General features: G+C 35.7%; 1 protein-coding gene across 2 annotated transcripts in view; it reads left to right on the top strand.

Annotated features, from left to right (window-relative positions):
• Window positions 1–21,097, top strand: part of METTL25 (methyltransferase like 25) — a 68,959-nt gene extending 47,862 nt beyond the window's left edge. For both annotated transcript variants that reach the window (XM_066995681.1, XM_066995685.1), the window contains 4 exons: window positions 2,320–2,413; window positions 14,885–14,959; window positions 15,576–15,647; window positions 17,219–21,097. In XM_066995681.1, the coding sequence (XP_066851782.1) occupies window positions 2,320–2,413; window positions 14,885–14,959; window positions 15,576–15,647; window positions 17,219–17,305 (328 nt within the window). In that variant the 3' untranslated portion in view covers window positions 17,306–21,097. The remainder of the gene's footprint in view (window positions 1–2,319; window positions 2,414–14,884; window positions 14,960–15,575; window positions 15,648–17,218) is intronic.
• The last annotated feature ends 468 nt before the right edge of the window (window positions 21,098–21,565 follow it).

Here is a 21,565-nt window from a genome sequence, read left to right as displayed (position 1 = left end):
AAAAAACATGTCTTCAACAGAGAACAAATAGCAAACTCACTAAAAGTCAACAAAGTCTTAGTCTGCCTTGTTATTCAGAATTCCTAGTAGCTTTAATAGTGCAGAAGACAAAAATGCATTTCCATTTATCCTGAGAAAAGCTGCTAAATGACCAACAGTTAGCATGGCTGTAAAGGGCTGCTTACTGCCTATGTCTACATTAGCAAGTACTGCACCCTTGTAAGAGGGGATTTGAATAGTTGCTGCTGAGGTCTTGACATCAGTACTAAACTCTTCTGGAGTTGTAGTTTGGATTAACTTTTATCTAATTCTGTGGTATGTGTGCCCACTAACATTTGGAGCACATCCAGAAGCACACATTCAATTTTAATTTAATTTTTGAGCTCTGAGACTGTTCCACGGTGCAAACCAAGGTATAGGAAGTGGGCAAAACCAGAAAAGTCACTTCAGATATTTACTGCTGGTCTAAAATAAATGCTAGTGCAGATACCCCCAAGACTTATGCTATATGTGGAGCCAGACAGCTTACTCTTCAGAAGGTCAAACTCCTGAAAGAGATAACTGTTTATTTTAAATTACATAGAAGATAACACATAAAAGCATTGTTACTAAGTTGTAAAAAAGTGTGAAATAGATGATAGTATACTTCATTTGTTAAAGGAAGCATAATTTGGAGGAAGTAATTAGGATTATACTTTTGAAAAAAAAGTGGGGCAGGCCTACTTTCAAGCTCACCAACGCGAGTTGTCACCATTTTCATTGGAACAGCTAACATCTTTATTGTTCGGAAGTCTTGTGAGATTGTTTTGCAGTTTTTGAGATGTCCATTTCTGGAATGAGTAACACTTAGCAAGCACATTAAAACAATTAAGAGAACTAACTGTAAGACCTTGAACTATCATTAATCTGTTTTTCTTTTTTAAACTACTTGTATATATCATGAATCTAGTAAATATATTGTATGTATCTGTGCTGACCCTGGCCAGCAACTAAGCACCACCAGCCGCTCACTCACTACCCCCACAGCAGGATGGAGAAGAAAATGGGAATAGCAAAAGTGAGAAAAACCCTTTGAGATAAGGACAGTTTAATAACTAAAGTAAAGAGAAAGGGAAAAAGAAAAAGAAAAAAAGAAACACAAAAACAAGTAAAGCAAATACACTCACTCACTGTCTCCCACCCCCAGCTGACTGATGCCCAGTCAGTCTCCAAGCAACAGCTACCATGGAAAGACTACCCCCCCAGTTTTATTGATGAGCATGACAGTACATACTATGGAATATCCTTAAAGTCAATTTGGGTCAACTGTCCTGGCTAGGTCCCCTCTCAGCCTTTTGCCCAACCCAAGCCAACCTGCCGCAGGGCAGAGCTGTGTGACAGTAGCTGAAACATCAGTGTGTTACCAGCACTTTTTTAGTCACAAATCCAAAATACAGCACCATATGGGCTGCTATGAAGAAAGTTAACCCAGCCAGACCTGGTGCAATGTCTTTCCTCCTATAGCAGAATTAGGAGGGCAGAAGCCTGTCTTCCAGTATCATAGCAGTATAATCAACTGATTTTCAAACCACAACAGCCCAAATGTTAAATGCATTAAATATGACTACAGAAATTATTTCTTCTTTAAAAATAAACATGACTTGATTCTCAATGAGTGGGGATCCTGCCACTCAAAAAACGTTAGAACTGCTACTAAGTCTTTCTGTTGACCTCAGTAGATGTTAATTCCGAACCTTAAGTAAGGAGTAAGGAGGATTACTATTACTAAAGAGAGGAAAATGTTTAAAACCTTTTAAAGGTGTTGTTTGTTTTTTCTTAAGAAGATATTTGTATTTAATGTTATTTCTCCTTAACTAATTGAAGTGCATACTCAGGGACAGCTACTGTAGCTGAAAATGTAACTCCTACACAACAAAACAGGAGGAGGGCAGTGTTACAGTAGAGCATAGTCAAGAAAGTGAATTCAGACTAACAAAAGCTTTGTGTGTAGTTTCTCCAAAATATTTTAAACAGAGAAAAAAATGTATGTGACCTGCTATGAGTCAGTATTTCTATATGTTCGTTTTCATACATTATTGTAACGTTTTATGAAACTACCCATATTTTAGCTGTCTTCAAAAGTAAGTTGTGTCTAAAAAGTTATTCAAGTATTAGCTAGTTATTATAAGTGAAAGGGGAAAAGGAATATTGCTACTAACTTGACAGTAGTGGCTGTCCAAGAGATTTAGTTGCCCTGAATTAAAAATTCAATTAAAATTATTTTTAAAATGTGTGAGTTTCTGTTGCTGGAATGCATGCATCTCAACACTGTATTTGCAGTGAACGACATGTTGGCAAAATTTTCTCCAAATCATCCTCTTTCTTGGATTATGTCAGAAAATCTCTGAAAAAAATGGAACTGGATGATTCAAAGGTGAGTAACTAAGCAGAGACTGTATGAAATCCTTATATCCATGTGAGTTCTTGAACTCAGCACCACAATGCAGTGTTTAAACCACTGAGTTGTGTAGTTTGTATATTGCTGTATAAATATAGTTTTATTTTTAGCAATAATAATAGAATAATCCATACTGATATATTAAAGAAATATATCAAAGCTGAGTTGTTTCGTGTTTTTTGGAAATCGGCTTCCATGTATAAATTCTTTAAAAGGTTTTGTTTTTTTCTGGCTTTATATAAAGCAATCCTTTATTATACATAATGCTAATGATCAGAATTTTTGAAAGCCTTTCCAGTATTTATGAACATAATCCTAAAAATCACGTTTGAGGCAAAAAAAAAAAAACAGTGCTACATGCTCCATTTTATACATGCAGTCATTTAGAAGTAAATATCACCATAAATATTGCTGAATGAAGCAAACATGAAGAACTTCTTGCCTGTGCTGATAATGTACACTCTGATAAAAGTAACTCTTGCACCGTTTTAAATCTATCCGAAATACTATCCAATACAAACTTACTCCTTTTTCATGTGTACTTTCTCTTACAGTGTGGTTCCTAAAGTATTTCCTATTAATTTTAGCCTTTAGACAGACTCCTTAAGTAGCTTTTGAAAATGTTGTACAGTCTCTGCATGTGCAAAAGCCTATTACATTTTTATTTAAATTAATGAATGTTAAGGATGAATGTTTACATTTTAAAATAACTTTCCTACATAGAGAAAATGAAGTAGGTACAAATCTGAGATTTAAAATAGAAAAATCTTTCAGATTTTTTTCATGTTCTCAAATGTCTTGCCTTAGTTCTTTACAATACAACTGTTAAATTGGTCAGCAGATGGCAACATAGCATTAGCCATGGAATATGGCTATGTGAGTGTAAGGTCATAACCATGCTGTGGGAATAAATTGTTTAACAGAAACTAGAAGGTATTAGATTATTAAAAAAAAAAAATTTACAAATCAAAGAAACAATAGCTGTGGCACATGTGTGAAGTATTTAAGTTGAATGTAGTAGCTTTCAGTAAATCAACTCTTAAAATCTGAAGCCAAAGTATGAAATCGCTTAAAATTTGCCAGGCACATCAAACCATGGAGAAAAATGCAAAACCTAACAAAAATGCAAACATAAATAAAAGACTGAATAAGGCCAAATGATGCTGGAATCATGCTTGCATGATAAATAGGCACTAACATAACGCATTTGCCTCACTTGAAAGCAACTACTAAAATGCTATCTTCCTTATTGTGTGTACAATCATCCAAACGCACTAGTGGATTGATTGTACAATAGTCGATTTAAGTAATTATTGATTAAACTCTGCTGGTAAAGAGTTATACAGTATTTCCTTTAAAATTATTGAACATGTAAACTTCATGTGTCGGATTTTAGAAACACTGCCTTTTGCTAGAAAGGGTCTGGGCAAGGCTGCCCTGAGAGAAACATGTCTGGCAATACCACTTCAAGCTGCCCGTATGTGTGGGTGCTAAAGATCTGATTCAAGTAAATGTTCATTTTTATTTGTATTGCTCCTCATTTTTATGTGCAGCTGGCTGCATACTGATGATTGAGTTTTATGCTGATCTAAATAATACTATTTTTTATTTCCCAGCTATATTCAAATCTGCAGCAGGACAAAAACAGTGCTATTTTAATGCTAGTGTGAGGAAAATTGTGACTGCTTCCTCAGCAGTGGGTCTGACATTGCAGTTTTCATGGTGGAGTCAGCACTATACTACACGCTAATGGAGAATGTGCTAAATTTCTCTCTTCAGAAAAAAATACTTACGCAGCTAAAATCGTGATGAAGGCTAAACACTTGCTCTCAAAGACAACAAAAATCAAAGAGAAATTTATGTAGAATTTGTTTTCTAGTTCTGTTTTAAAAAATGAACAAAAGAGCAGCTGCACCGCATAGACCAAACGTCTGCTCCGTCTCTGACTGTCTCCAAAAACTGATGCCTAGGAAGAATATAAGACAAGAGTAAGCATATATGAATAATATTTCCAGAATAATCAAAAATGTGCCCATCAGCCACAGAAAAAGGAGGCATTCAGTGTCTCCATGCGTCACTGTATTTAGATGATGTTCAAAAGCAGCTAAGGAAGACTTGGTCAAATCTGAAGTGTTTATTACTTTTCCAAATCTGGAGATAAAAAAGTGATCCACCGCAGAGCACTGGACAGTAGGGGAGGTAATGAGGGGTGCAGTGTGATACAACCAGGGAGAACCGTAAGAAAATATTGTTTACATAGTGGTCTCTGCTCTGTGAGTGCAAATGCTGGATATTTAACAAATCAATTTTTAAAAGTCAGAGAACTGAGGGTCATAATATCAAATGTTAATGCAGTTCTTTTACAATGAGAAAATTGAAGAGAGTTTAATCTCTACATGAGAATAGAGATAACGACCACCACGGTGCCATCCAGTCATTCATTTCCCAATCTGGACAAATAGAGAGGTAGGATAAAGAGGGCAACTCCATAAAACACCTGACCCACCTCAATGCTCATTTATATAAGTACATGCCTTTTGCTAAATAGAGATGAGGGCTCTTTTCAGGTATAAACATCCAAACAGTAAGCTGATTTTTGCTATTGTTTTTCTGTAAGGTTAGGTACTTTAATCCTACCAGTTCTTCATTTTAACAAGCCCCTCTGCCTCCTTCGTTGTGAAGACCTTTACTTATCTGAAATGAGAACCAGACCCTTTATGAAAAGATTGTCAATCGGGAGTGAGTAAGAGTGAGACAAAATAGTAAAATAGTTTTTCTACAAAAAATAGCATTTACCAATCACCTAGGACCATTCACTGTTACAAGTTCCTGCTCAGGGACTGAAGTTTCCCATTACCTTAGCCAAAATAATTTCCCCCATTGTGTTTTCTTTTCAATGTAGAAGAGCCTGTCAAGTCCAGATTACACACTGAGATGCAAATGAACCTTTTTTTTCTGTCTTTTGGTAAAGAACCATTCTTTTTCACACATTTCTCCACCTCAGTGGTAAAACTAAGGCATACACCATGACTTTTGAATGTCTGACCAAATATTCTCAATTTGTGAGGGCAGAGAGGAGGTCTTTTAGTGTCAGCTTGATGCTTCACAGGTATGGTTATATTGCTTCTAGATTTAGAACTAATGGAATTGCTCTGTGGGCCATGGATCCCTGCACAGGTCTTCAGTAATAAGGGTGGATACACACTGAGGCAGAATTTTATTCCAGGTTGTTTTCTTTGTCTTAGCTCACTCTGTTCCTGTGTGCTCCATGTTGTATGAGCAAAGCGTTCAGCATCACTTAGATAAGGGAGAAATTCTATCAGATTCCTTCTCCCTTTCAACCAGTTTTACCTAATTTAACATAAACATGGGACTCTCCCTTGAAAGAATGATGTGTTTGTGTCTGTTCTTTCTCCTGGAGGATCTGGCTGCTCTTCCACCTGTTAGTCGTGCTTCTTTCAAGCAACAAGGGCAGTCACTCCTTCCTCTTGCTGCATTTCTTCAGCAGAATGAGTTTCAGCTCTGTTTGTAGCCTTCTTGAAGATACATTTAAAAGTAAGCCTCTTTATTAATTCATTAGGTTACTACTTAGGACAATAAGTGCTACAAATGGCATTGCCACAGCAAAAAGTACTTGTGTAAGTATTCATGTATTTCTAGTCTTAGAAAAGATAGAAAAATGTTCTTAAATTGCCTAGTGTCCTGTAATTATTGGGATAAATCATTGAAATGTTGTTGTTAGAGCTTACCTTACTTTGATTTAAGGTGATTAAAGGTTACAGGCTTACCAGGTTAAGGCTGGGAGACGTGGGGATCTGCAGGCCAGCTAGGACAACTGTTCTGTTAGCGAGAGCCTCAGCGGGTGGAGCTGTTTAGCAAACAGAAGCTGGCCAGGATTAATTTAAGGACAAAACACTATTTAATGCCACATCCAATTGCAGGAAGATACACAGGTCTGGGAACACTCTTGACGCGTCTGCAAAGAAAAGCTATTAGTCACTTTGATTTCATCTCCTGCTATATGCATACTGGAGTTACTGCTATGGGCGAATCGCATACAAGGTAGTTATTTAGTCAAAATATTTCACAAATCACTTAACCCTTTCAGATGTACACATGTGCTGGCGAGGTGCAACAGCAACTTTGAAGGAAGGGTCACTGTAAACCTTCACGCATGAAAGAGTGCCTGTCAGTGAGCTTGTTGTTGCAGATGTACTTGGTTTTGTACATCCAAGCTTCCAGGTGGCCTGTGACTGGTATTCTTCAGTTTTGAACAGTCTGCACATAACCTGAAGTTCCTGCTGCTCTTCCCCCTGAAAAAAAAAAAAAAAAAAAAAAAAGGTCATTTATTTGGCGAACAGTCTGAGATAAGATCTGCAACAATAAACAGATGGTTAATGCTCAGTTTCCACTATCCCTGCTTGCTTTACCCTGACCAGACTTCCTAAAAACAGCTGCTGCCCATTTGTCTTTTTCTGATCCTGTGCTTCAGGTAGAGCATCCCACAAAGATTTACAGCTGTCAAATCTGAACTGGTGGATCAGGAAAGGGCACTAGACCCATCTGTGAGGTGTTGTACCCATCAGAGTAGCACTTGAATTAATAACACAGTAAAAGAAACTCACGTCCTGTGAAAAACTCATTTATCATCTAAGGAGATTTAAACAACTTTGATATTTGATATGTCTAGCAATGTTAGAATATTTCAAAGCCTTGATTTAGCTGTGTAGCTAAATATAGATACAAGTAGTATCATCCTATATATTCTGTAAAGGTTATGTATTTAGAAGTATATTTAATTAAATGAATGTGTTAGTACTTTATTTGGCTACAATAACCAAGACTTTGGGGTTTATTTATAATTGATAATGCATACATAATAATACATGATTGTCTTATTTTTTAAGATTTTCTCAAATTATTACATATTCATTTGTAGAATAATCCTTATCCTCTAGTAATTACACTTGCAATTTTTATCATTAAATAAATCAAAAGAGATCTGAAATACACTGGGCTTGCTAGTTCAGCTCTACTGGAATTCCTAAATGACTTCTTTTTTGATACATTGACTTTGTGCTTTTGCAAACTCCATAGTATTCAATTTGAGTAATAAAACGTATAGAGAATACTAAAAATAGATTTTGTGTGAAATTATACTAATTATTTTGTTCAGTAACTGGTTATTTTTTGTCAGATAAAATTTGCTTTCTAAAGTCTTTGATCAGTTTTTATATAGTTAGTGTGAATATTTGACATATGTTTCATACAGCAGTAGTGTTTTTTTTTTTTAATGGCAATACTTTTTAAGAAAACTAGCACAAGAGCATGCATATGTGACTTTTTACTTTAATTTGATGAAGCAAACACCTAACAGTAACACTTGCCTGTACACACACATAAAGCCTGAAAACTAAGTAGCTGAGCTGAGTGATTTCTCAGTGATATATCAAGTAACAAAGAAAGTCAAAGGTCTGAGTTTAATAAGCCTAATAAAGTAGCTGATTCTATTGATTTTTAAAATAAAATAAGGATACGCTGATTTTAAAAATAATTGGTTTTGCAGAAGGAGCACAGATGTACTTTTATTCTAAGTTTCATGTGATTTGTCACTGTTTCAGAACTGCAGTTTTAATATACGTTTCCTTTTTATAATTGCTCAGATGGCAGAGTGAACATGGATTAAGGAGATGTCTTCTCTTATGAGCCAGATATTCATGTTAGCTAAATCTATATTTAATACATCAAGCTCAGTCCTGAATAAATTTTCAGCAGACGTAACTTATGCTCTGCTTGCTTGCATGTATTTACATGATAACAGTGCTCTTTTTAAAATGAATACAAAAACAGTTCCAGTTTGCTGTGTTCAGATTCCTGCATCATGAGATGGAAGCAAAGCCAAGAACTTAAATATGGGACTTTCAAAGACTCCTCCTAAGAGAGTTAGAAGTTCCCATCACATAAGTGCTTTGTGAAAATGCTGTGGCAAATGTAACTTGCAGATAGCTTCACAATGTGTGGCTGGTAAAATGTTTGGAAACGCCTCTGGAGTTTCTTGGGATCCATCCCTAAGATCATACCTTCCCCCTTTTCAGACCAAACCAGGGACTATCTGACAAGCCTTTTCAAGCTTTATGGTCCCTTCCACCATGCAAGTGGAAGTGCTGCTCCGCACCGCACCCATGTTAGCTCTCTGTCCAGCCTGTGTCATGAGCTGGCCTGATGTCAGTCTCTAACTGTGTTCTACTCATGTAATGGCGAGCAGTCTTTGAGGAGGTTCCTTCCCATTTCTACATCTGTGCTACTCAGAAGATACTGTTTGCAATTTATCACATATATTTCCTAGTTTGTTCCTGTACCTGCTGTTTCAGATGTTCTAATGTTCTTCCAGTTCATTAAACTTGAACATGGTTGTACCAAAATATGTTGAACAGAATGTTTTATGTGTTTTTTTCATCGTTTTAAACCATATAATGAAGAGACATTGTGCTCTGTACATGTCATTGACAAACAACATTGCAATTAAGTGAACAGGTGAGCCCAGGACAAGATGAAAACCCTCCATCCTTATGGAGCTTGTCAGGGTAAGCTTCACTGTTCAGAAAGCAACATATTTGGGAAGTTCCATCTGTCCTAGAAAAATGCTTAATAAGTAAGGTTTCCACAGCCATGTGAGAACATTCTAAAATAATAGACTGAACTCTAGTCCTTACACCTTTAATATATATATTTCTAATTTTGCAAAAGGTTTTTTTTTTGTATGAACTTCTGATTAAGTAATGTTACAAGATTTTGACCAGAGGAGCATGGCATTCTCTAAATTTATCCCACAGGATTAGCTGAGTGATGAATTTCTAAATTTAACTTCAGCACCAGTATGAACTCTTTAACCAAAGGGATTTCGTATACTTCACAAGTTCAAATGTCTGAGTATGTAATTTATTTCCTGCATGTAATGTTGCTCAGTTTCCAAAACTTGGCATATAGATGCTTTCTAGGAGTCTTAACTACAGAATTACTACTTGCAAATACATGTTTTTTTCATGTGGCACGCTGGATGACATGCCAACAGGCTAAACCGATGTTGTTTTCAAGTAGAATGCTTGAAGGAATGCTAAATGCCACTGAAATGTCTTCTGTGAACTTGGTGGTTGTATGTGAATGTTCTCTCTCTCTTTCTTTCCTTCTTTCTTCCTTTCCTTCTTTCTTTCTCTCTCTCTTTCTTTCTTTCTCTTTCTTTCCTTTCTTTCTTTCTCTTTCTTTCTATCTTTCTATCTATCTTTCTTTCTCTTTCTTTCTTTCTTTCTTTCTTTCTTTCTTTCTTTCTTTCTTTCTTTCTTTCTTTCTTTCTTTTTCTGTCTGCTAACTTGCATTGGAAGAAGCAACTTTCTTCAAAGTTAAATACTGTGAAGGTATACCACATAGTTGCTGTGTAAAGTAGCATGAAAAGAATGTGTCTGGTGCTTTTGCTGTGCTAAAAACACGTAAGAACACCTTCCTCATTTTTTGGCATTTGTCAGTGTCTCTTAGAAACATCATTGTGCTGTGTTCTGCTATGAAGCTAATAAATGCCTATCTTAACCTGATAGATTAGAATATTATAACATGTGGTTGGCAAATAAAACAAAATAAGAGGAGGAATCATATTGTATGGCTTAATTTTACTGTTATTTTTAAAAGTGTTGAAGAACCACATACTTAGAATTGGGGAACTATCGGTAGACATGAACTAACTTGAATATATATAACTGTAATTGGAAGTAAAATGAGAATTTTTGCAGAACTCAGAAAAGGGAGGGACTTTTAAAATGAGATTTCTTATAATCGTGAAGGATCTTGATGTCTACCCCCCACCAAATTTTGTGTTGAGGTCTTTAAATGACAGTGAACACCTTAAACTGTGAAGTTCATTTGTTAGTTTGGGAAATATTGAATGAAGGCTTGGGTAACACTTGTATTACGGTGTATAAAATATACACTGCATGTATACTCTGCATAGTGCTGTTTTCAAGTATAATTGTTTTTGAAACAGGCAAAATACTGTCCCAGTTATGGTAACATAACTTCTTAGTCTGACGAGTAATTTTAAGAAGTGTGACTTTTACTTCAATGAGATAAGTTATAAATGATATAGATTGCATTTATTTGAAATGCATTTCAAATTAAATTCTAAATAAACAAAAGTTTCTCAGTAATTACATTATTTGAGAAGCAGAAAGATGTATTTTAACTACCTTAGTCACTGAAAAATTGTAAAAAGTTGTATGGTATGGCCTCTCGAGCATTTTGAACTGATCTAAGACACTGCTCTGCTAAAAGGGTTGCCTTATTAGCTTCTGGTACTCTTGCTAGTGTTCATGACAGTGCTGCTGCAAGGAGAGAGAGGAAACATGGAAATGTGCAACCAGCACAGGGGTAAACAGTCCCGTGGAGGTGGCAAAGAGCATTACGTCTGCTTGACTGTGGGCAGGATCTCTAGGATCTGGCTCTCCTCTGTAGAGAGTGTGCATTTTGGACAGTAAGAAGTTTTAAGTGTGGGATTTCTAGTTGTCACCCACCTTGTGTCTGCATGTTTTGTTTTCAGAGCGTGCTCAATTGGCACATTTGTGAGATTCCAGTATACCTTGGGTCTGCTCAGGAGTGCAGCACCTCATTTGCTCTCAAGGATCTGTTGACAGCCTCCTCGTGCTCACTACAGATGAGTCTCAGTATGGTCTCAGTGCCACCTCCAGCATGTGGCATTGTTATAACTAGGACAATGGGAATCTCACTGCCCTCTAGTTCCTCTTGATAGTTTTGGCTATTTAAGCCACCACACCAAACCACAAAGAAACTACTTTAAAAGAAGGGATGCACCACCATCACAGTGCAAAGAGGCACGTTTGTTCACAACCTGGTAAAGATCAGAAACTAAATCAACTAAGGTATACTGGCCCAAAAAGCTCCATATACATTGAGCCTTACTAGAATATCAGTAGCATAAGCTAGATCTTTGAGTGTCTTATTAAGACAATGGCATGATATTGTATTTAGGTTCTTTCATGCATTTTGACTCATGCCGTGAGTTCATAGTATCAGCATCATAATGTAAGTTCTGTGCATGTATTTATTTTATATATATATATATATATATACACAAATCTGTGGCAACTTTCTACAGAGAATAGTTATACACACAACTCTGGTGGCTAAATGGGGCTTGCTTTACATATGTAAGTCCAATCTTTTCCTGAAAACACAACAAATAATTTAGTCCTACTTCACCTCAGAGGGATAGCTGAAGATTGTGTTAGGTGGCTAGGAAGTACTGAAGCCAGGTGGCAAACTGTTGCAGTTTCAAACTAAGCCACCATAATCCAAGTTTTGATCTTCTTCCAGTCAATTGACCACATAGCTAGGGACCATTTTCCTTTTAATGCGCTTTTCTATCAATGTATTTTTTTGCAGACGCTTTCTCTCTTTTTCAGCTGGCCTGTTATATTCAGCTGGGTCACAAACCCAAGTTTCAGCTGAGCTACAATTTAGAGTACCACCTAATCTATCCGTGACAGCAGGATGCATTCTATCAAAATGCGTTAAGTGAGGAGGGAGTGCAAAAGCATTTGGGCTCAGTACTTGAATATGACTACAGCCAGGAGACATTTTTGACCCAGCTTCTTATTTGTGAAACATTTCACAGTTAATTGGAATGTTTCATGTTGAAAATTGGAGAATGTAAAGGATGCAAAAGTAGAAAGATTTAGCGTTCATATTTTTACAAATGCAGATCTTTATATTTTAATCCGAATAGCCTGTAATTTCAAAAATCCATTATACTGAAATGCTTTTAATTCTCAGTTGAAATGAAAAGCTTATAGAGCAGAGGTCAAATAAACTATTTTATCTCATGACTGATATATTTTAGTTGGTTTGGCTCTTTAGATATTTGCACAGCTTTATTGAAAATAAAATATCAACAAGACCAAAAAAGTCAGTGCATTAGTGCTGCCAAATCAACTTCTCAACCTTGCTGCTGTAGTTGGGAATAAAGTTCTTTTTAAATTAAAAAAAAAAAAAAAAAAAAAAAGGAGTCAAAGGCTACAAAAGTTCTTCTAACCCCTCCCTTTGTTTTAAGGGAGAGCTAGAATTTTGCATCATTCCTGAAAAATGTGTCTAAACTTCTTAAATCTTTCCATGATGGAGGCTTACAACCTCCCCCGTCCTGAATTAACCTCACAGAGATATTTTTTTTTCAAGTTCTTGACTGATTTTCTTTGCTGCAATGCAAGCTCATGAGTTCTTTTCCTACCCACTGTAGACATAGAGAACAACCTTCCTTAACTCTTGGTGGCAGGTTTGTAAAAACTGGTATTATGCCCACTCTTGATTTTCTCTTCTTTAGACTCATCGGTTCCAGTTCTGTCAATCTGTCTTCACAGGTCCTATTTTCTAGATTTCTGATCTCTTTTCTCTCTTAGGTTTTTTTCAAATAGTTCATTTATTTCTGTGAAATCTGCTGCACCAGAATGGATACAGCATTCCAGCTAGAGCTTTACCACTGCCAAGCAGGGTTTAAGGATTACTTCCTGCGCTTCCAAGCTGTTCCCCCATATGTGTCGCAGTACAGTGATTGCTTTTTTTTTTTCAGTAGTACAACTGTGACTCTTGCTCAGCTTGTGATCTGCTATATCTCCCAGGTTGTCATTTGGTGTTCCTCATAGGGAACCGCTGATTATTTCTGCCTGAGTGTAGTCTCCCCTGCATTTCCATATAGCACTTCAAACACTTTTCTAAGCAATGATCCAATTTCTGAAAATTATTTTAAATTCTAGTAATCCTGTGCTTTCCTGTTGCACATTTGCAGACTTAGTTAATGTGGTTTCTGTTCTGTCATCTCAGTTCTTAATGAAAACATTTTGCATTTTTAACAGACCTCCACTCACTATGTCTTTTCAGTTGTTCGGAGACTCATTAATAACAACTCTCTGGTTATGGTCATTCAAACAATATTGACGCACTTTATAATACTTTAATCTAAATCTTGTTTCTTATATTGGGTGTTGAAATTGTTATGTGAAATGGTGCAAAACCCTTGCTGAAGTCAAAATATATGACAACATTTGGTTTTCCCTAACATGAATCCTTCCACCCTTCTTACAAGCAGGCTGACTTGTGATTTGTTCTTGAAAAATTCATTACTTATCTGTTTAGTGTTTTTAAATTCTTTACATTTTTTCAATGGGTTGAATTTGATCAGACTGCTCTATAATGAAAGGCATGCATCTACTAGCAATCTGATACACCATCTTTGAGAGTTTCTCAGTGACAGTTAGTGATAATTGTGAGGTCATTTCATTCCCTTCTTTCCCTTCCCTTCATAAGATGAAGTTCATAATACATACCTGATATGAAAACTTACAAATTATGGAAATATTCTCCAGTTTAGGCTATTTTATTCCTTTATGACTGGATTAGCCACATGCTCTCAGATGACTTTGCTAATAAATGTGTGCAAAAACGTATTAGACACTTTATATTTCCTGGTCTTTTGTCAGTAGCATTACTTTTCTGCTAAGCTGTGGGCTCTTTCCATAACCACAACAGAGTAGCTGTGCTGCAGACCCATTACTGAAATACATCGGGCCAATACATCAGGCTCTTTCATCCCCACTCTTTCCAGCAGCCTACATCACCAATAATGTTGCAGACCTACTTCCCATTTCTCTGACAGGCTTCTTAAGTGGACAGCTCATCTCTCTTCTTTAGCATCCAGGACTGTGGACATCAGAAGGGTAGAGACATCATGGCCTACAAAGCCTGGGAAATGTTGTGGTCCAAGAGAAAATGCTTTGTGAAGAGCAGTTATGGTCATAGGTGTAGCTACCTGCTGTGGTGCAGAGGCCACTAAGGGCTGAAAGGGGAAGGGGTATTTGGTTTAGTCAAGTTCTTGAGCTGCCTTGGATCAAAATTAGCCCACTTTTATTTCAAAGGTGGGTAACTTGTGACACAACGAAACAGTTATTTCCAGAATCTGACAGTAGGTTCTGTAATGCGAAATACCATCCAGGAGTCCTGACTTAAGCTTGATACTCTGACACCAGACTCTCCACTCTTCGTCCATTTAAATAAATCTCTTGGGCTTGGGGGTGCAAGGTATAAGATATATGGGAAAGGAAATGAGAATATTATCTCCATTTTGCTGTGCAATGTTCATTAAAGAACGACTAGAGCTTTCTGAATAATGAATATATCTCAGTATTTCATGTCAGTGCAAAATGCTGTCTGAAGAACAGTAATCGCAAATGAGAACTGAGAAATTGCTGTTGGAAAACTATTATAGACCTCAGTAAATTGCTAATTTCAAAAACAAAACAGATTTCATTTGTAGGATGACTTTTGATTAGGAAAAAAATGTTTCATATTTCAAAACGGGAATAACTCTGATACTTTTTTTTTTATCCTCTGCAGCTTCCAGACAGCTGTATAATGGATTACTATGAAAAATACAAGCACAGAATGAATGAGCTTGAAGCATTTAATATGGTAAAAGTTATAGGATTAATACCATTACCTTGTATTATATATATGCTAGTCTAGAACAAAGCCCTGTTAAGTTTTATGTGGAGGTGGACTGTCTTACACTGTGGTATGCAATCTCAAAAACAAAGCAGCTCCCCCTTCCAAACTTTGGAGCATATCCTATTCAAAACTATATTAGGTGTCAGTAAAATAATAAAGTGAACACATGGAAGATTCTTTTTCAAGAGGGACTATTACCCTGGAAAATGAAATGTCAGTCTCCTTTTAAACCTAGACTGGCCTCCATGCAGTTATTTCATAAAAATTCTTTTTATTAAAATCCATTATTTCCCTCTTTAAAATTGTTCTGCTTCATATAATATCATTTTCTTGTTGGACAGTGCCTGAAAACCAACTAAGTAACGTAGTTTCCTAGCTTTATGGCATTCCATGTATTTTTGATCTTTAATATAATCTGTTTAGAAGATGTCCACCCCACAGGGAAAATTGGCAAGGTGACATTTGTACAACCACTAGAAAATGATTGACCTTCCTGGAACTGTTTTGTGGAAGTGTAGCCATTGGGAAGTGTATTGGCTCACTTTCCCCAAATCATAACAGCATCTAATCTTTCTTTCAGTTAAAGGTTGTGCTGGCTCCCTGCATAGAAGTTTTGATACTTCTGGATCGTCTTTGCTACCTCAAGGAGCAGGTATTTTTGCATTATGTTTTATGGTACCTAAAGGCTACATCAGTGAAATGAGACTATTTCAGACAATTTATTACTGTGCAGACCAAAAGTCTCTGTTGCAGAATTATTCTTCTCATATTTGCAAAAGTATAAGCATTCATTCCATTTAGTATAAACATATGCCCAGCAGATGTTTTTATTTTCACCAAAGCAGCAACAGTAAAGCTTATGTTCTTTTAATTGTATGGTAATTACAAGTCAATAAACAATTAAAAAAAAATAAATATGCAACAAATCTTATTTAATATGACATAGAGATATCTAATAATTAAAGAAATTTTTGGAAATGCTAAACAAACATTATACTGTACATTCTAGAGTTTACAAAGAATAAGTTTTAGAACATATAATTAAAGAAATTTTGGGTTAAGTCCCATTAGGTTCTTGTTATCATTTCTTAATTAAGGTCTATGATAAGAGAGGGTACACTTTTTCCAACTGTATGGGTCAACTGAGGTACATTTGACTAGCATACAGCCTGGATATATTTTACAAATATAGATGTGGGATTTAATAAGCAAATGCTACTATATTTACTCTGCAATGATTTATGTTACAGTGTTTCTACTAACACTAATTTTGAGCTTGACCTGGTTAACTTAGAAGCATCAATCACACCTTTTCTACACCAGTAAACACTTTTTGTATAAGTAACAATTTGATCAGAAGACATGGTAGCATTTTCCAGCTTCTGCTCAGCCACAGTCAAAATAAAATTTTAAAATAAAGTTTAAATTCATTCATGTGAATAACTGTTCTTCCACTATAAACCTTTCATTTTAATAGCTCCATTTTATCATAAGTAAAAATTCACTTTCCTCTTTGCCACAGTATACTTGGAACAATTGAGTTGTAGCAAATGTATGCTTTTGTTCTAACTGGTATTTTTACTGAGAGGCAATTTGAGATATTTAAATAATGATGTATTTTCCCAAATGCCAACCAGTTATAAATCACATAGAGATCTGTATGATTTCCAGGATGGAAGATCAGACTTGGTGCATTTAGTGCTAATTTACCTTTTTTAAATGTAATATACCCATTGATTTAATCTTGTACTGGTTGATTCACAAAATATGTCTAGGAAGAAAAAATAGAAATGATAAAAGCCATATGCAACATGAAGACCAGATCCAGCTGGCCCTACTCATTTGAAAAGTCAGTTAATTAGCTTCAGTAGTAGAATGTGCTGCATAAAACAAGTAGAACTTGATCCTTAATATCTTTTCTCTTGTTCAACCAGAAGAAGAAAAAAAAGCAGAAACCCCTTATTGATTAAGGGGTTGGTAAGCTGTCATCTGATAGTGATGGAAATAATTAACTGACTTTAACATACATCCTTTTTTTGTTTGTTTCCTTTTTTCACAACAAATTTTCAATAGTTTTGTTGTTAGATAAGTGTTTTTCCTGCTTTGCATTAAGAATAATCTTTTTTTTGGTGACTTTGCATTTCAAAATGTGGACCTATTACCGTGTCTTAGCTTTTAAGTCAAACACATTTTAATGTACTTCAATCATATATCGTTTTACAGGACAACATTGCCTGGTCAGGACTTGTGAAGTTATTTGATCCTGTGAAATCCCCCAGATGCTATGCAGTTATTGCTCTGAAGAAATAGTCATGTTTTTAAGTGGAAGCAAATTGCAGATAGGTTGAAAGCTCTGAACTGATACTGCTATTTTCTCAATGCTATTTTTAATTGATTCCTCAAGTATACTGAAGTGTTTGCCAACTATTTACTTTTCAGCTGCAAAAATAAAAAATGCAATGCCTCTGTGAATCATGAGAAATAAATAGTGAGCCATACCTCTTTTATAAATACCACTGTTTCCTCACGTCAGTTATTAAATAATGTTGAACATTTGGCTTTATTATAAAAGGTATGAGCTATATTATGTGATGAGTATTTTAAAATAATGTCAATATTTCTTCTATTTAAAGCATTATCTATCGATAGCTGTCCTCTTGGTATTTTAAATCGCAAGTTCATTCTTTCATAAAACTTATCATTTTTTCCAGTGGCTGGCATCAGTAGTCTCAGACTAGCCTTGCTTTTTTCTTTTCTGGATTTCTTAGTTTAAACAGAAAATTAACCTGTACTGTAGACAAGAGGTGTGTAGACTTTCTACTTCTCTGTTCTTCATATCATCAGAAGCAGCTTGTTATAGAGCAACCTTGAAGAGACTAGAACCTTCTGAGAATAGATAAAAAATACCTGCAGAGTGGTTTTATATTAACCCCTTCTTTCTTCAGGCATGTTCCTAGCCTGACAGGCAAGAAACCATGTGTGCTCTAGTCCAGTGGATGCCAGCATTTAAGAATCAGTTCCTATGCTGGGGTTCACTCTCTAATCCTTGGGCTTTATTAGAAAGCTATTATCTGGGCCAAATGTGTTGGGTATAAATATAAATCTTTGGTGCCCAAGTGAGTGGAAACTTGCTAGGCAGTTTCTGCCTGGTTGTACTGACTTCATGAGTGGGAAACTTACTTGTTGATGCATTTATCTCAATGGGTTGCCTCAATAAACTTGCAGATGTTCAATCAATTAAAAAAGAGAAAAGTTTCTATTGTAAGTTCTAGTGCTTTTATTAGAATTTTCCACTGAATATAAAACATAATTAACTACCAGTGCACAGAAAAAAAAGGACAACAAATAGATAATAAAATACAGATTAAAGAAGAAAAGGAAGAATGCAACTGGTGGGCAGAAGATGAGAATAACAGAAAATATTGTATATAAATTTTATAGTGAAAGTAATAGACATAGAATCAAACTGAGATTCAGATCTGAGTAGGAATAAATCTTTTTCAGACTGCAAAATATAATGAGAGCTTGTGAACATAGCCATTCAAGAAAAGAGAAGTAAGATATTTTTCTAACAAACCACATCTCTCCTGATGTATTCACTTGGAAGAAATATTTTTTTAGTAGTGTAAGTTCACTGCTGTCTATTTTAGGACTCTCAGTCCTTGTTAGCTCCATGGATCCAGTATGAGCTTCTCACATTTATTTAGTCCCAGTAGGTTCAATCCTTAGAGCTGTTGAACACCTGCAATACCCAAGGAAATTAACAGAAGTTGCAGGTGCTCACAGCATCTCTGGAGTACAGCTAAGAAAAGAAAATGGGGCCTTCCATATATGAGATTTTTTTGTTATATAGGGAGTGCTGAGGAAACTAACAAGCTGGTAGATTCTTTACCCAGGAGAGGCATCAAAATAAAAATCTTTTCTTAATCTGTAAGCATCTGGAAGGAAAAAAATGAATAGTATACAGTATAAGAAAGCAATCTAAAGTAAATAATGATTAAAAAAAAAAAAGATGAACAAAAGTGTGAGAAAGTAGGTTTCATCCTGTTATGTTTTGCTAAAGCATGATGACTAATTAGTGAAGTGTTAATAATTAGTGAAGTGCTAGTCTTGTCATCCCAACCTTGTGTGCTATTGGAAAAAAATACTTGGGGCTTAAATTGCCTTTTTGTGTTACGAATTGATTCTTCTGCTTTTTTCAGGCCAAATAGCAAAAGCTGGACATATATGATAGCCAAACAATGGTAGCACAGTTATTCACTGCAAGCAAGTGCTTAAATGTACCCTGTCGTAGCAAAAACTAGTCATTTCAGCAAACTCTGCCTGGTTTAATTTGAACACAGACCAAATTACATAGGTTATACTGACTATTGTTAATTTTGTGTGATATTTTGATATATATAATGCTATCTAAATCCAGAGTTAAATTCTTATTACTATTTTAAGAGGACATTTGGAACAGTTTAGAATAGCAAGCACATCTCTAGGATTAGCCCAAATGCTTTTCCATGGATTCAAAAAGGTCTGAAAAAATTTGCATGTCCCCCCAGCAACTTCTCAGGCTTTTTCATTACTTTTCACACACTTTGCAGTCTATGCAGGCAAAGACAGAGGCAATGTGCTTCTTAGAATAATAACTATCGAGACATTTATATGAAGAGTTTGCATGCAGCCAAATCAGTTGCTGTCTGCTCTCAAAGCTGTTTCAAGGCTTGAGATGCCTGAATACCTATGAGGTACTGTTTACATAATGGAAAAATCCCCAGCAGTAATAAAATTGAATAAAACAATTTTTCTTTGTGGTTATTGCCAGAAGTTCTTCCATAATGTAAACAATATCTTAAATATGATGAAGTCTTTTGATAGAAAAGAATCTGCATTTTCTTTCACTGTGACAGTGAGCTATGAATCTTGATATACTCCCTAAAGAATTGTGGATATATGTGCTTTCCCTCAGGTGCTTGCCTGATTCTGTTTGCAGCCTATCTATGCATTCTGTAGCAGAATTGGAGTGATTTATTTATTTTTCTTAGGGCTGAAAGCTATTTTTGGATGGAAGAACAAGAGGATATGCAGGCTATGTGTGGAACCTTAATATCCAAGAATATGTAGTAGCTCTAAGATCTCCAACTCTGCTTGTTGTTTTTTTTTTTTTTTTTTAACTCTGCAGTCCTGATTCATGCATTAGAACATCATGCCATAAAACAGTTTGCACTGATCTAGTTTCTGCGATTTTAGCTTCAAGTCTTTTTTTTAATTAAATATTTTTTCTTTATTACAAATTTTCTTCATTGGCATTATTCATTAATTTACTGCTAAAACAACAGCTATTCATTTAATGTAAAAACTCTTTTTGCTATGTCATGATGGAGTTAAAATCTTGAGACTCAAAATCTATATGTCAATCTGCACAGAGTAAGCTTGCGAAATTTATCTGTCTTGGTGGCAGCTCTGTGTCCTTCTGATGATTGGAGTATTCTTTCCTGTCAGTACTTACTGGTTCAGATGTATTTTTTTCCTAAAAGCTTTCCATAACTGTGTCATTATATCGCCAGAGATCACTGATACTAGGACAGTTTTAAAAAACATAGAGCTGCCATTTTAAATCCCTTTTTCTCATGTGCTTTTTATATGGACTGATACATGTCCTTCTTGTTACTTATTACTAGTGCTCTGAAAGGAGTGTAATCGATGCTAGATGATGAACTATGGAGAATTTTCAGTTTCTGTAATCAAGTGAAAACAGAAGTGTAGTTAGTTGTCCAGACATTTAAATCGGCCACCTAACCCTTAGAACTTTGACTTTAATTTCCTTAGTTTTTGATATCTGTTCAAATTCTGCAGTTTTCCAAATTTCCATGCTTCCTTCCAAGTGGGAGCATGGCCTGATTCTTTGGGATCCAGCTGCTGATCCTTCACCATGTTCATCTGAAATAACTAACTCAGTTTGGTGGCTGTAAATTATTTATTTCCAAACTGATGAATAAGCCTAAGTTAAGTTCTTTGAATTTGCTTATCCATGTTTGTTACCTTTGTCAATGTTATCTTTCAGAGTACTTTAATAAAAGGTGTAAAATCCTTCTGAGATTCAGGATACCTCAAGGAAGCTGTACTACTGTTATAATTCTTGTTGCTTTCTCCCTTAAAGCCTTGAAATTAATTCCTGGAGATCAGACAGATTAATAACCAACAGACACCCTGAGAGGTATAGGGTATTAAAAGTACTATGCACAATATCTTACTTCTCTACATGAGTCATTTTAGACTGGAGAGCTCTGAGGCATTTTCTACACAGAAATTCCAGTGTAGAGCATCATTAAACTCAAACCTCCAAGGAAACCATCCAACATAATGAAGATTTGCCTCAAACTGTTAAAACATGCTGTTTTACACCAATCTTCCCAGCATTCACCTACATCTTCCTTAAGGCTGTCTGCAATGTCTGTATCAAACTGGAGAGGAATAAATAGACACTCATCTCAACATCCCAGTGATGCTGCTCATGAAATCTGCAAGAGAATGGCGCTCTGCTCTTGGTTTTGTTTGTGTTAAAAGGCAACATAACTCATA

The sequence above is a fragment of the Anser cygnoides genome, chromosome 1, assembly GCF_040182565.1.
Source record: "Anser cygnoides isolate HZ-2024a breed goose chromosome 1, Taihu_goose_T2T_genome, whole genome shotgun sequence".
NCBI lineage: Eukaryota > Metazoa > Chordata > Aves > Anseriformes > Anatidae > Anser > Anser cygnoides.
The sequence above is the reverse complement of the archived record's forward strand: the minus strand, read 5'-3'. Positions and strand labels throughout refer to the sequence as shown.